The sequence below is a fragment of the Lepidochelys kempii genome, chromosome 5 (assembly GCF_965140265.1).
Source record: "Lepidochelys kempii isolate rLepKem1 chromosome 5, rLepKem1.hap2, whole genome shotgun sequence".
In the NCBI taxonomy this organism is placed as follows: domain Eukaryota; kingdom Metazoa; phylum Chordata; order Testudines; family Cheloniidae; genus Lepidochelys; species Lepidochelys kempii.
The window spans coordinates 50,558,536-50,574,519 of record NC_133260.1 but is presented as its reverse complement, the minus strand read 5'-3'; the positions used below and the strand labels follow the sequence as shown (position 1 = coordinate 50,574,519).

At 43.6% G+C, this 15,984-nt stretch overlaps 1 protein-coding gene across 3 annotated transcripts in view; it reads left to right on the top strand.

The window, feature by feature from the left end:
- PTCD2 (pentatricopeptide repeat domain 2) overlaps positions 1–15,505 on the top strand; it is a 39,518-nt gene extending 24,013 nt beyond the window's left edge. The window contains exons 7-10 of one of the 3 annotated variants that reach the window (XR_012158931.1): positions 121–234; positions 2,505–2,579; positions 3,932–4,161; positions 5,115–5,711. Coding sequence is in view for 2 of the 3 variants with exons in the window: in XM_073344311.1 (XP_073200412.1) it covers positions 121–234; positions 2,505–2,579; positions 9,005–9,118; positions 12,449–12,673 (528 nt within the window). In the remaining variant the exon portion in view is untranslated. Of the gene's footprint in view, positions 1–120; positions 235–2,504; positions 2,580–3,931; positions 4,162–5,114; positions 5,712–9,004; positions 9,119–12,448 lie in introns of those variants that run through there. The other 2 variants (XM_073344313.1, XM_073344311.1) reach the window with 2 other exon arrangements.
- Positions 15,506–15,984: the final 479 nt, after the last annotated feature.

The following is a 15,984-nucleotide window of genomic DNA, read 5'->3' as shown; positions in this document are numbered from 1 at the left end:
TTAGTCTTATGACGCATAAATTTTTATATGCAATCTAGCTAATAAAATTCTGAAATCATGTGAAGCATTTGCTGCTTCTCTAAATGGACAATTACAATGTGGATTTAAATGTCTACACAGAACAGCCCAGAGTCTTGCAAAATCTGCACAAAGTTATTTGAAGAGGCTCAGTTAAAAGGAGATAACATGTCAAGACGAGCATACTGCTTTGCTGTAGCGTTTGCTCTGAAACAGGTACTGGGGTTTTATTTTTATTTAGTCTTTGATTCTGTTGACTTTCTGTGCAATATGGTAGCAAGCAGAAGGAAAAGGAAAAAGAAGGAGGTGTGTCTGTCTTTCATTGTGATTAGGCCTCTGAAAAAAGAGAATAATGTAACTGCCCTTCAAAATGTGTGGAAATTTTGAAATCCTAGAATACATATTCAGTCCAGTGCACAGTTATTTCATAGAATCATAGACTTTAAGGTCAGAAGGGACCATTATGATCGTCTAGTCTGACCTCCTGCATAACGCAGGCCACAGAATCTCACCCACCCACTCCTGTAACAAACCTCTAACCTATCTGAGCTACTGAAGTCCTCAGATCGTGGTTTAAAAACTTTGAGGTGCAGAGAATCCTCCAGCAAGTGACCCATGCCCCACGCTGCAAAGGAAGGCAACCCCCCCCCCAGGGCCTCTTCCAATCTGCCCTGGAGGAAAATTCCTTCCCGACCCCAAATATGGTGATCAGCTACACCCTGAGCATGTGGGCAAGACTCACCAGCCAGACACCCAGGAAAGAATTCTCTGTAGTAACTCAGATCCCACCCCATCTAACATCCCATCACAGGCCATTGGGCATATGTATTGCCAATAGTTGAAGATCAATTAATTGCCAAAATTAGGCTATCCCATCATATCATCCCTTCCATAAACTTATCAAACCCTGTTAATACAAAATCCCAACATAGTATGAATTGAGATGGCTGTTAACAAAAGTAGTGCTCAGAGGCCAAAGACATAAACGTGGACCCTGCCCTGAAGATGTTGGGGAGGGTGTTATTGATGGCTTAACTCATGACTTCCTTGCTATTGGGGTGTGTGTGTGAGACAGAGAGAACTGTAAGTTCAGTTATGCTCTAGGAAATACTTTGGGGAAGTTCTATAGCCCTTGTTACATGACAGGTCTAGATAATCGCAATGGTCCCTTTTCATCTGTGAATCAATGAAAAAATTAACAAAGCCCTTTGGTAATAACTAAATACCCACAGAAATAGTAACATAAATACAAAGACTGCTGTAAATTAGTTGTCTACTAACAGCTTTCGAAACTGAAACAGAATACCACAAAATAGGAACAGCACCTACAGAGGCAGTGCCGATATCTCTATGCTGCCCTGACAGCATGCTCCAAACCTGACATAGAAGGGACCACCTTTAGGTGTCTGAGGCAGCATAGTCTGGAGGATCGAGGAATTAGAAAATTCTGAGTTCTAATCCCAGTTCTCACAGTGGATTGTTATGCAATCTTGAGCAATTCATTAACCCTCTCTGTGTCACTTTCCCCATGTGTAAAATGGGAATTATACTTTCTATCTCACCAGAGTGTTCTAAGGACTAATTAGTTGATGTGTGTGTATAGTGATTTGACTGTGTAAAGTGGTATTTAAATATTCAGTCTCCATGCTCATTCAATCCTTGGCCCCTGTGGTGCATCTCTATGAGCATAGAGACGGAATGATAATATCAACAGGGGTACTTTTATTAGTATCTGTTGTGGTGGTGCTTCTCGTGATGTGGACTTCTTTCCATGGCCTTTAGGTTAAAACCAAAATCTCATTCCACGTACAAGTATGGAGTCTCATTCTTCTGTATTCATAATGTCTTTATTTTGCTCACTAAAATATTTTAAATTCCTGTTTTACAAATGGAACAGCACTCTTGGACATACCTCCATATTCCTGAAGATATGGGGACTATGACATCATGTTGCATTATGTGCTTAAGAAGCGTATATAGTGATTTGATCACACATCAGTGCTGCCATATAATAATAGTACTGTAACATTGTATTGTATGACAAATTAGCTGATTTATATAGCATAGTAAATGTGCCTGGCTATGTCCACAATGTTAAAGCACTGAACAGTTAAGAGCTCCCCTTTCCAGCAGTTCGGCAAGGTATTTAAGGAGGTGAAAGTCCTATTGTCTCCAAGCTACACACCCTTCAGTACCTTGCTGAACTAGGGCCTTAAATTCTAAAGGCTCAAGATGCTACCATAGAGAGCTTCATGACGAAAGAAACACTGAGCAGGGTGTGTTTCTTACAGAGTGAACACTACATAGAATGAGTGGGTCTTTTGGAATATTTTGAAAGAGCATGGGTGGGGGTGTGTGGATATTTAATTGGGAGGCTGTACAAGCTAGCTGTTTTTAAGTTTTTGTAATAAAATTAGGTTTTGTACAAGCATAACTTGATATTTGTTCGGGGGGGGTGGTTTTTTTTCTTTCTTCCTTCCTTCTAGAATGATGCGGTAAAAGCCCGGTCCTTTTATTCTCAGATCATGAACACAGAGGGCAGACTATGCAGTAATCTTAATGTAAGTGTGCTTATTTTGCATGTTCACATAGGCTTATGCAGCGAAATATACTAAAGGAGTTACGTATACATTTAGACCCTGAGTTTCTACTGTCTCTTGCATCTTGTGTAATCATAGAGGTGTAGGACTGGAAGGGCCCTTGAGAGGTCATCTAGTCCAGTCCCCTGCACTCAAGGCAGGACTATGTAATACCTGTTGATGTCTATGTATGATAGCACTTTTAGTACCTTTAGCTGAAAGAGCTCAGAGGAATCGAGCATGTGTATTTAGGAATGTAAAAAACATTGGTGATTTTGGGATTGCAGATAAATCACACATCTGCAAAATGAGCGCAGTCTGGATGTAAAATGCCACCCCTCTGATTTGGTGCTTATTATTTATTTGTTTATTATTTGTAATACTGTAGCCTATAGGAGCCCTAGTTATGGATCAGGACTCCATTGTGCTAGGCACTATAATGCTTGCGGTGTGGAGTCTCTAAGCTGACAGGAGAGAGCTTAATAACTCCTGCCTCTGAGAGCAGTGGTAGCTATGTCAGTGGAAGAAGCTGTCTGCACCAGCGTTTAGGTCAGTAGAACTTACATTGCTCAGGGGTGTGGATTATTCACACTCTTTAGTGAGATAAATTATACCAAAGTAACCTGTAGCATAGACAAGGTCTAAGGCCTGGTCTACACTACGAGTTTAGGTCGAATTTAGCAGCGTTATCTTGATTTAACCCTGCACCCGTCCACATGACAAAGCCCTTTATTTGACTTAAAGGGCTCTTAAAATCGATTTCTTTACTTCACCCCCCGACGAGGGGATTAGCGCTGAAATCGGCCGTGCCGGGTCAAATTTGGGGTACTGTGGACGCAATTTGACGGTATTGGCCTCCGGGAGCTATCCCAGAGTGCTCAGTTGTGATCGCTCTGGACAGCGCTCTCAACTCAGATGCACTGGCCAGGTAGACAGGAAAAGGCCCGCGAATTTTGAATTTCATTTCCTGTTTGGCCAGTGAGGTGAGCTCACCTGCACAGGTCACCATGCAGAGTTCATCATCACAGGAGACCATGCAGTCCCAGAATTGCCGAAAAGCTCCAGCATGGACTGAACGGGAGGTACGGGATTTGATCGCTGCGTCGGGAGACAAATCCATGCTGGCAGAACTCCGAAAAGACGAAATGCCAAAATATTTGAAAAAAAAATCTCCAAGGGCATGAAGGACAGAGGTTATAACAGGGACCCACAGCAGTGCCACGTGAAAATTAAGGAGCTCAGGCAAGCCTATCAAAAAACCAGAGTGGCAAACAGCCGCTCTGGTTCAGAGCCCAAGACATGCCGCTTCTCTGATGAGCTGCATGCCATTCTAGGGGGTGCAGCCACCACTACCCCAACCCTGTGCTTTGACTCCGTCCAAGGAGTGGCAGGCAACACGGAAGCGGGTTTTGAGAGCGAGGAAGATGATAGCTTACAACAAGGAAGCGGAGAAACCGGTTTCCCCAACAGCCAGGATCTGTTTTTCACCCTGAACCTGGAGCCAGTACCCCCCGAACCCACACAAGGCAGGCTCCAAGACCCTGAAGGCGGAGAAGGACCTCTGGTGAGTGTACCTTTGTAAATATTATACATCGTTTAAAAACAAGTGTGTTTAATGATTAATTTGCCCTGGCATTCGAGGTCAGTACGGCTACTGCAAAAGTCTGTTAACGTGTCTGGGGACAGGGCAGAAATCCTCAAGGGACACCTCCATAAAGCTCTCCTGATGTACTCCCAAAGCCTTTGTAGAAGGTTTCTGGGGAGGGCAGCCTTATTCCATCCTCCACGGTAAGACACTTTACCACGCCAGGCCAGTAGCATGTAGTCGGGAATCATTGCAGAACAAAGCATTGCAGCATTTGGTCCCGGTGTTTGCTGGCATTCAAACAACATCCGTTCTTTATCTCTCTATGTTACCCTCAGGAGAATGATATCATTAATGGTCACCTGGTTGAAATAGGGTGGTTTTAGAAAGCGGACATTCAGAGGTGCCCATTCCTGCTGGGCTGTTTGCCTGTGGCTGCACAGAAATCTTCCCCACTGTTAGCCGTGCGGTGGGGGAGGGGTGAAGTCATCATCCCAGAGAATTGGGTGGGTGGGTGGGTGTGTGTCCAGAGGGGGGGGTTAGTTGGATTTCTGCTGCATGTGAACCCGGAAACCGCAGCCCCTCCTTTTAAATGGCCAACCCATTTTTAATGGGCAACCCAATGGCTGTTTGCTATGGGAAATGAGGGCGCTGCTGTTTGAAGCCATTCCCACATGTTATGAAGGTTAAAGAAGCCAAAAGACTGTGGCTTACCGTGGCTACCTCCAAGCTGAATTCTGCTGCCCGGCCTTGCATGAGTGATCTCTCACACCAAACCGGCATACCTCAATAAGAGGCAAAATGCAACCTTGTAATGAAAGCACATGTGCTATGTAATGTTAACAGCAAGGTTTACCATGAAAGAGTGTACCCATTGTTCTATAAAATATGTCTTTTTAACTACCACTCTCCCTTTTTTTTTTCTCCATCAGCTGGATATGTTTCTCCTTCCCAGAAGCTAGCGAAGATTAGAAGGCAAAAAAAACGCACTTGTGATGAAATGTTCTCTGACCTCATGCTGTCCTCCCACACTGACAGAGCACAGTAAAATACATGGAGGCAGACAATCTCAGAGTGCAGGAAAACACAATATGACCGCGAGGAGAGGTGGCGGGCTGAAGATGGTAGGTGGCGTCAGCTTGCTGAAAGAAGGCAGGAGTCAATGCTCAGGCTGTTGGAGGATCAAACTCATATGCTCTAGCGTATGGTTGAGCTGCAGGAAAGGCACCAGGAGAACAGACCGCTGCTACCGCTCCTGTGTAACCGCCCTCCACCCTAGGTTCCATAGCCTCCTCACCCAGACGCCCAAGAATGCGGTGGGGGGGCCTCTGTCCACCCAGCCACTCCGCCCCAGAGGATTGGCCAAGCAACAGGAGGCTGGCATTCAATAAGGTTTAAAGTTTTAAAGTGCTGTGTGGCCTTGTCCTTCCCTCCTCCACCACCCCACCTGGGCTACCTTGGCAGTTATCGCCCTATTTGCGTGATGAATAAATAAAGAATGCATGAATGTGAAGCAACAATGACTTTATTGCCTCTGCAAGCGGTGATCAAAGGGGGGAGGGGAGGGGAGGGGAGGGTGCGTAGCTTACCAGAAAGTAAAGTGAAACCAGGGCGGGGGGCCTCCATCAAGGGGAAACAAACAGAACTTTCACACCATAGCCTGGCCATTCCTGAAACTGGTTTTCAAAGCTTCTCTGATGCGCACTGCGCCCTCCTGTACTCTTCTAACCACCCTGGTGTCTGGCTGCGCGTAATCAGTGGCCAGGCGATTTGCCTCAACCTCCCGCCCCGCCATAAACATCTCCCCCTTACTCTCACAGATATTGTGGAGCGTACAGCAAGCAGTAATAACAATGGGAATACTGGTTTCGCTGAGGTCTAACCGAGTCAGTAAACTGTGCCAGCGTGTTTTTAAACGCTCAAATGCGCAGTCTACCACCATTCTGCACTTGCTCAGCCTACAGTTGAACAGCTCCTGGCTACTGTCCAGGCTGCCTCTGTATGGCTTCATGAGCCATGGGAGCAAGGGGTAGGCTGGGTCCCCAAGGATAACTATAGGCATTTCAACATCCCTAACAGTAATTTTCTGGTCTGGAAAGTAAGTCCCTTGTTGCGGCTTTTGAAACAGACCAGAGTTCGTGAGGATGCAAGCATCCTGTACCTTTCCCGGCCATCCCACGTTGATGTTGGTGAAATGTCCCTTGTGATCCACCAGTGCTTGCAGCACCATTGAAAAGTACCCCTTGCGGTTTATGTACTCGCTGCCTTGGTGCTCCGGTGCAAAGATAGGGATATGGGTTCTGTCTATGGCCCCACCACAGTTAGGGAATCCCATTGTAGCAAAGTCTACAAATGACCTGCACGTTTCCCAGAGTCACTACCCTTGATATCAGCAGCTGAGGGATAGCATTGGCTACTTGGATCACAGCAGCCCCCACAGTAGATTTGCCCACTCCAAATTGATTCCCAACTGAGTGGTAGCTGTCTGGCGTTGCAAGCTTCCACAGGGCTATCGCCACTCGCTTCTCAACTGTGAGGGCTGCTCTCATCTTGGTATTCTTGCACTTCAGGGCAGGGGAAAGCAAGTCACAAAGTTCCATGAAAGTGCCCTTATGCATGCGAAAGTTTCGCAGCCACTAGGAATCGTCCCAGACCCGCAACACTATGCGGTCCCACCACTCTGTGCTTGTTTCCGGGCCCAGAATCGGCGTTCCACGCCATGAGCCTGCCCAATTGATACCATGATATGCACATTGCAGGGGCCTGTACTTTGTGAGAAGTCTGTGTCCATGTCGTCATCACTCTCGTCACCACACTGCAGTCACCTCCTCCTTGCCTGGTTTTGCTTTTCTTGCAGGTTATAGTCCTGCATATCCTGCTGGATAATGCACGCGGTGTTTATAGTGCTCATAATTGCCACGGTGATCTGAGTGGGCTCCATGGTCCCAGTGCTATGGCGTCTGCGCTGAAAAAAGGCGCGAAACGATTGTCTGCCGTTGCTTTGATGGAGGGAGGAGCGACTGACAACATGGCTTTCAGCGTTGGCTTACAGGGAATTAAAATCAACAAAGGGGGTGGCTTTGTATCAAGGAGAAACAGAATGGCCCCCTCAAGGATAGAGCTCAAAACCCTGAGTTTAGCAGGCCGTTGATTTCACGGGGGGAGGGAGGAGAAAATGAATACAAATCAAATCTGGTCTATTTCTTGTTTTGATCCACTTCATCTATCTTTATACATCTTGCTGGCAGAAGATGATGCAGTATGACTGCTGGCCATCGTCAGCTCCTGGCTGTTCATTAAAAGACAGTGCAGTAGGACTACCAGCAGGACTGAATCACCATGAGACGAAACTTAAAAGGGTAATGACCTGGCTGAGTCACTCCAATGTTTGCCCAGGCGCCCCTGACCTCACCAAGGTTGGTTAAAAGAGCACCCTGGAGTACATCAGTGATGACTACCAGTCATACTGCACTGTCTGCTGCCAAAAGGCAATAAACTGCTGCTGTGTAGCAATGCAGTACCACGTCTGCCAACACCCAGGAGACATATGGTGATGGTGAACTGAGCGGGCTCCATGCTTGGTATGGCGTCTGCTCGGGTAACCCAGGAAAAAAGGCGTGAAACAATTGTCTGCCGTTGCTTTCACGGAGGGAGGGAGGTAAGGGGGGCCTGACGATATGTACCCAGAACCACCCACAACAATGTTTTTGCCCCATCAGGCATTGGGATTTCTACCCAGAATTTAAATGGGCAGCAGAGACTGGGGGAACTGTGGGATAGCTACCCACAGTGCAACGCTCCGGGAGTCGACAGTTGCCTCAGTACTGTGGATGCACTCCACCGACTAAATGCTGGATAAATGCACTAAGACCGTTTGTGTGGGGACACACACAATCAACTGTATAAAAACGCTTTCTACAAAACCGACTTCTATAAATTCGACCTAATTTCGTAGTGTAGATATAGGCTAAAAGAAAGACAACACTGTTTTACTTACTTTGCCCTTGCATTGTTCAAGTGTGAATGACTACACAAGGTGCAAGGCAGTGGAGAAGAATCTGGTTTTTAGTACCTTGTAAGTATTTTAATGATGCAATGGGCTGCTCCAAAAATGGACTCCGCTGTTTCTGTCATGGTCACTTTTAAAAATAAGTCACATTCTGGATTGTTAACAAAAATAGTTCGTTTTTATTGAATATTTGTAGTAACAGAGAGAGGGGCTGCATGACCTAGTTTGGTGAGGATACAGCTGGGACCCAATTCTCATTCAGCTATTGCTTTTACTCTGGGCCCTTGGGCAAGTTACTTTAATAATGCTGTTTTCTCCCCTCTAAAACTGCCCTTTTAAAACACCACGATTTAGACAGGCAAAAACTCTTAAGTAAACTTTATAGCTAGCCCTGCCCAGTTCCACCCAAGCCCTGCCTCGGCTCTGTGCACATGTACATGCAGTGAATCTTTCGTTAGCTGCACATTTTACCAGCTTAATGAGGAAAATCCTTTGTATGTGATTTTCAGAAGTTAATAAGTCAGTAAAATCAAAACCAGTTTCCCCCAGAGCAACAAACATAGCTGTCTGTGAAGCCCACTGTCTCCATGACATAGTTCACCTTCCAAGGCCCAGTTGTTACACTGTAGAGGCTCTTCTGGTTAAGTCCTCCCCTCATGATTGGTAGAGGATCAATAGAGCATTTAAAAATTTAAACCTTTACAGTTAGCTTGTATTTAGTCCTGTCATCCTTGCCAATGTCCTCCTTTTAACACATTTAAAGCATGCTTTTTGGTGGTGTGTATGATTTTCTATTTTTTCCTTTTTAAAAAGATTCTTGTACAGGCCAAGTCTGGGGCATTAGAAGACCTTATACAGACACTGGAGGCAGCGTTGGATACAGGTACTTCACAATTGGTGAAAAGAGCTGAGTTTTCTGAGCAAGTGGTGAGTACTCCATAATTTGGTTAATTAAAAATCATGGAATCATTAACACTGAAGGTGAGACCTATTAGGTGATCATCTAGTCCAGGGGTCAGCCATCTTTTAGAAGTGGTGTGCTGAGTCTTCATTTATTCACTTTAATTTAAAGTTTCGCGTGCCAATAGTACATTTTAACGTTTTTTAGAAGGTCTCTCTCAATAAGTCTCTATAGTATATAACTAAACTATTGTCATATGTAAACAAGGTTTTCAAAATGTTTAAGAAGCTTCTTTTAAAATTAAATTAAAATGCTGATCTTACACCGCCGGCCCACTCAGCCTGCTGCCAGCCTGGGGTTCCGTCCACCTAGGCCGGCAGTGGGCTGAGCAGGGCCTGCGGCCGGAATCCTGGCTGGCAAGGGGCCAGCAGCCAGAATCCCAGACCGGAAGTGGGTTGAGCGGGGTTGGGGTCGGTGGGTTGAGCGGGCTGGGTGTCCCCAGCAGACAGCAGCGTGCCATTAAAAATTGGCTCGCGTACCATCAGTTGCCAATCCCTGATCTAGTCGATTCCTTTCCCCTGCCAGAGCAGGTTTTCTTTTCCTCCAACATGTTTTCTAGTGCTTTGGCTTATTTAAGTAATTATTTTAGCATAGTTTGCAGATACTGAACAAAATAAGTGAAAGAACAAACATTACTTCAAAAACCTCATTATTATCATCGTCAATGCTGTTCATTTATCTAGTTTATCATCCTTTCTCTATTATACTTACTGTATTTAATGTTCTAGATAGCTTAACCCGAACAGAAACTTTTCTGTTTCTCTTCAAACATAACAACAGCTCTGTTGAATAGGAATGGGGAGGAAGAATGATCTTGTTTAAAAACAGGACTGGACATCATGAGACCTGTCTTATATTCATGGCTCTGGCAAAACCTTCCTTTGTGACCTTAAGCTACTAACTTGCTCTCCCTGGGTAAAATTTTCAAAGTGCCTAAATAACTTAGGAGCCTAAATTTAATTTTCAGAAGTGACTTAGGCCCAGATGCACAAAGCAACTTAGGCATTGTGATGCGCAGTGTCACAATGCTGAAGTTTTAGGCTCCTCCAAAATCATAAGAACAACACTGTGGTCCACAAAGCCTGAGTTAGGCACCTGAGCTCCCCATACAATGAATGGGCAGAGATAGACACTTTAGTATAAGATCCACAAAAGCCAGCATGCTAGGCGGGGAGCTACCAAAGTTAGCCTGTGAGAGATGGCAATGAGAAAGGTGTGTGCTACACCCCGCCTCTCTCAAGGAGATAAGCACCTAAGTCTGAGCTGCAGGGAAGCAGCTGTCTTTGCTGGCAATCTACAACTCGGGGGAGATAGGTGCTCCTCCGCCCAACTCGAATGCAGGGCCTGATCAGGTAGGCATGCTCAGAGGCCACCTGACTCCACACAAAACAGCTGGAGGAAGAGGTCCTCTTACAACCTTTATCCCAGTGGTTAGGGTACTCACCTGGGATGGGGGAGACCACTGGTTCAAGTCACCCCTTCACCTAAGTCGGGGGGAGCAGGGATTTGAACAGGGACTGGCCACCTCTGAAATGGGTTATCTAACCACGGGACTATAAGATATTCGCGTGAGTCTCCTTCAATCTGTCCTATTGAAGTTGTTTCTCTTTAATTGAATAATTAAATATTAATTGGGCCAAAGAAAAAGCGAGACTCATTCTATAGTCCAGTGGTTAGGGCACTCACCTGAGAGGTGACAGATCCCAGTTCCCTTCTCAGCAGGCAGAGGGCGGGAGGTGGGGACACACATCCCGGATGAGTACCCATAACCTTTCACCCAGTGGTTAAAGGAAACTGCTTCTCCCTCCCCTCCGCCCATTGGCTGTTTTGGGGGGAGTTAGGCAGCCTCTGAGCACACCTGCTGGTTCAGACCCCACATGCGAGTTGAGCAGAGGAATGCTTATCTTCCCCTGGCTTATGGATCTCTGTGGAGCTGAGGCAGAAGAGAGGCATCTGGATGCCTAGAGCAAGGCAGCAGTTTGCATGCACAGAGACAGAACCTAGGTGCCTAGGGAACTTCTTACTGCTAAAACATAGATATCTATAGGGTCAGGTGGCAGCCAACTGGGGGTTTTGTGGATCACAGTAGCACCTAAAACCAGGACTTAGATGCCTAAGTACTTTTGTGGATTCAGGCCTTACTAGCCTAAGTCTTGTTTAACATCAGTGGAACTTAGTGTCCTAAGTCATGTAAGTGCTTTTGAAAATTGTACACCCTGTGTCTTACCTTCCCCATCAGGATGTTGTGAGGCTTACTACTGTTTGTAAAGTATTTTGAGATTTCCTACAGAAAAAGTATTATCATTCCATTACTATATTAATCAGTAGGCAGAATATGTTCAAGGAGAACACTGATCTAGTTGAGTTTGGCAGCACGGCTTTTCCTTTTTCTGCAAATGTTTAGCAGCATATTGAACTTGTTCACTTTGAACACGTTTACTGACTGAGCCATTATCAGAATACAAAAATATCTGCTTAAACACTTTTCTGTAGGATTAATGGGGTGATGGAGAAAGAGTCAGTATCAAACACAATTGTTGGTAGAAACATTATCATGTAGTACATGTATCTTTTAAACTACTACACACAATAAGATATGTAAAATAAGGTTTTTAAAAAGCAGCATCCTGGTTTTGTAATTTAAGTGTTTTCATGATCAAACCTCAACTCCCAGGGGTTTTTTCCCCTCCATTTTCTTTACCAGGTTACAAATGTTTTGTTTTTTAAATAAAAGATTTATAAACTTGTCAAAGACCAAACACAAATCTTACCCCTTTCCTGTGCAGAGTGCATTATTCATCAAATCCATATCCAGCAGATTTTCTTCTGAATTCATCTCTTTGTACAGATTCATGGTGTACAGAACTTTTGAGCATTATAGCAGCCTCATTTTTATTGATGGCATTGTAAGTGTAACATGCTAGATTACGTTCATTAAATTATAGTGTTGATCTGGGAAACAAATTCCGGGATACAATTATACCACTTGGGTTTAAAGAAGAAATAACTGTGTTTTTACAGTCTGTACTAGGACTGAAAAGAATACTTGGATACTTTACAGAAGCTCTTAATCTAATAAACTCTCGTTCATTGGTTTTCAACACATGGTCAGTGGTCTGTTGCCTTGTAACATGCTGTTTAACAATCTCTTCTTGCAGATGGTTATGCTAACCTTGCGTCTCACTGTCACCACTTTTTTTTTATTGAATGGTTGTTTGTGTTGCCTGGAAGGCAATGATTAAATGAGATTTTTATTTGCCGGACTGTTACAATGTGCCATTATCTCTTCTTCAAAGCTGGCTACAGTCAGGGAAGAGTTGGAGGAAAACTCTGTTTTTCGTGCTGGCTTAGAAGATATCTGTGCCAAGCTGCAAGCAAGAGGACAGGTAACCAAGCTGACTCTGGATGACATGCTGTGCCAGATTCCTTATGGAAAGAAGCGCCATATGCAGTTATTAAAGCAAGAGCAAGTGAGCCGTCGGACTTTCAGACCACTTAAATCTGCTCTGTTAGCTGAGTAGTTCTCTATTTGACGGAAAATTATACTAACAATAGCATCACTTTAAAAAATGTGTGAATAAGGCATCTCTTCTTCCCCTATCTTGCAGACAGATGTTTTAAGCCATTTGTTTGAAACAAGTGTTGTGTTTTCCGACTGCTAGCCCTGCATGCCCAACCAGGGATCTGAGAGTCAAGCAGAGTTCTTTCCTTCTTGTGTAGTCTCCCCAATAATAAAAGTGACGAGTCCAAGTTATGACCTTGGTGATCTATGTATCTCTGTTGCTTTTGGTTGGTTTTGCACATATTGAAACAATCGGCCCTATCAGTGGAAGTTAGTAAATAATCCAATAGACATACAAGAAAGAATAGAATCCAACTCAGTCTCCTCTGTGTTGACTTTGCAGAAGCAGCAGGAGTAAAAGCAGGCCCTGATCCTGCAATAAAATCCACACTGGCAGACCCCTGCACCTATATGTAGCCTCACTGAAGTCAGTAGGGCTATATGCAGAAACAGGACTCTTCCCATGCAGGGTCAGAGGCATAGTCATTCAAGTGAGCTGGTATGACTCTGAAAACATGTGGGGCACAAGTTGTGTAAAACTGGCATCGTCTTACTCAACCAATCACTTCTTGGTGCAGAACTCCACTCGCAGCTCTGACACTACAACACATTTCATAGCTGACGCACATGTTCACTCTATCAACTTGTCTTTAGTTCACTAAGTCTTCTCCTGCTTTGTCCCCTTAGTATTGTCATCATTAGTTACTGTGGAAACAGTGTCATGGGTATGGGCTTGGTTTTGTGACCTCCACAAGTGCAGCATAAAGGATTTACCTAATCATTTGAAGTTCAGACCATGATTTGAGAAATGTAGGAGTCTGTGTGCTGGTTTCATGACCACATGCATGTGGTCAAGATAAAATACCACACACACACATTTGTGTTGGTATTACAGTTGGTTTTGGAAGACTTGTTCTGATGTGCAACATGTTTAACTTTTTGTTAGATGTGTAATTCATTGGCTTACTGATTCAGGACAACTTTCTTCTTATCCTCAATTGGGAATTTTCTCATTAGTTCTAACTCAATATGGACACTAAAGAAGCTTAGAATGTTTTCTTTTGAAATGCAAATTCATACAATATTTGTAAATGTATTTGATAAAGGCTGCGTTTCAATGCAGTAATTGCTAAACGTTAATTGAAGTTAGACTGAAAGGAGCAGAGTATTGTTTATGCACTCAGAAGGATGCATTTGACATTTAGGAGAAAAATAGCTTCATGCAAAATGCACTTTTATGTATAATGAAAAATAGTATGACTTGTTTTTGTTACATCACTAATGTCTCTTCAGTTTTGCTAGATTACTTTTGGTAAATCTCCAAATGTATGTTTAGTACAAAAAGGTGTGCTTCTTGTACGGCTGCTGTTCCTAGGTATGTATGTCAGTATTCTGTAGATCAGCTTTTCTCGTTGGCCAGGCCGCTCTTTCGTTTTTCAAACCAATCCAAGCCACTGTCCTGTCTGCGACTTGGAAGGTTTATTTTTAATGTTATTTTGTGCCACTAAAGTCCACCATCAGCATAGGTCATGGCTGACTAATCCTCCACCTTTGCTCTTCTTTGATCTTGCCAGAGTGGAGGATAAAGCCAACAGGGCATGGTTAGTCACCAGCTTCCATCTGCCCAGCCAAGTGTTTCTGTCAATCTGTCTCTCCCACCCTCCACCCCCGTTGTATTGATTAGGATGGAAGTGAATACCATGTCAATAGCATGAGGGGCATTTCTCCACTCTGGTTGTTCCCATCGCTCTATTGAACATGGAGGTATGAACATAGAGGTAAGAGAAATGGGGACCAGAGAGAGGGTTGCTGAAACCAGGTTACACTCCCTTATCCTCAGGGGCAGGAGGGAAAAACTGTGACTATAGTAATTGAATCTGGTACCTCTTTTGATGGTCATTTGTAAGTGAAGCAAAGATGCGATGATCTCACCAGGGGTGGAATATGGTAACTGAGAATGTATAAAATGGGAAGCATGTGTTTATAGGAGGGGAGGTGGGAATCCTCTTTTTCAGATTACTAGACCTAGAACAAAGCAAGAATGAAAAATTGTCTAGACTAACTCTTGTTGGTACTTTAAAACACATATACTTTACCTGTTAGATATCTCTTAGGTAATAAATAAAATCAAGCATACATCAGTCTATTAGATTAATAATCTCCTAGCAGTAGAGGCTCTTTTTTCCCCCTTAAGTACGCTATTAGTCTGTAATAAGTATTGATAGTGTTTTTGAAAGGTTTGAAAATCATGGAAAGAAACTTATAATGCAAAAAAGAGAGAGTCAGTCTTTGAGAAATGCTCTCCTAGAACTGCTACATACCACACCGGCAGCGCCACACCCTTCCAAAAAACTGAGGGAAGTGTGGACCTCGAAAACATGAGCTTGTGTAATTCAGCACCGGAATAAAATTATAGGGCTTAATAATGGTGGACCAAAATTGTGTGGTATAAAGAATAAATAACGCCTTAGTGGAAAATAAAGGAGGCAGCCAAATACGAATAGTAAGTTCAGAGGAGAAAAAAAATAAAGGTAGCTAAAATTCAGAATAAGTTGATACTTGCCAAGATGTTTACTGTAACATTTCTATAACAGTCTTAAACTGGAAACATATTCATCTATCAAGGAAGATAAGAGTACAAGCAAACTCTATGGTTATGTTCTTATGCTTTGTTACATTCATGCACAGTTATGTTTAAATTAAATGTAGTCAAGTTCTAAGCAAGTTGCCAGTGGTCTCACAAATTGTGCATGTCCTGGAGTTGTAATAAAAAAACGTCAGTGTATTATAATATTGTCTATTAATTTAGGGCTCAGCCGAGCAAAGTGCTGACCGCTCTGGTTCTGATTCAGCTGCATACTTAACCACGTGCTTATTATAACTATGTGAGTAATGTGACTGAATGTGGGCCATGTGAGCCATCGGTGAAACTATTCATGCTTAAAACTAAGCACACGTTTAAGCGCTTTGCTGGACTGGAGTTAGAATGCTCAGAATCCTGGAGAATCAAGCCTTTCACAGATACAATGTACCCATCTATTATACAATACACTGTACAATATTGCATCCAGACACAACAACAAAATACCATACAAATTAAAAAAATTAGAATAAAAAAATCTGTGAAGACAAGCCATAAAAACAAAGAGAAACCAGTGTCACAAAACTCAACTGGTAGAGTTATCTTGCTTGACAGATGACTGCAAAACAAAGGAAATATTCTATTTCAAAGTAATAAATAATCTGATGACATTTCCTTGTTTATCTTTA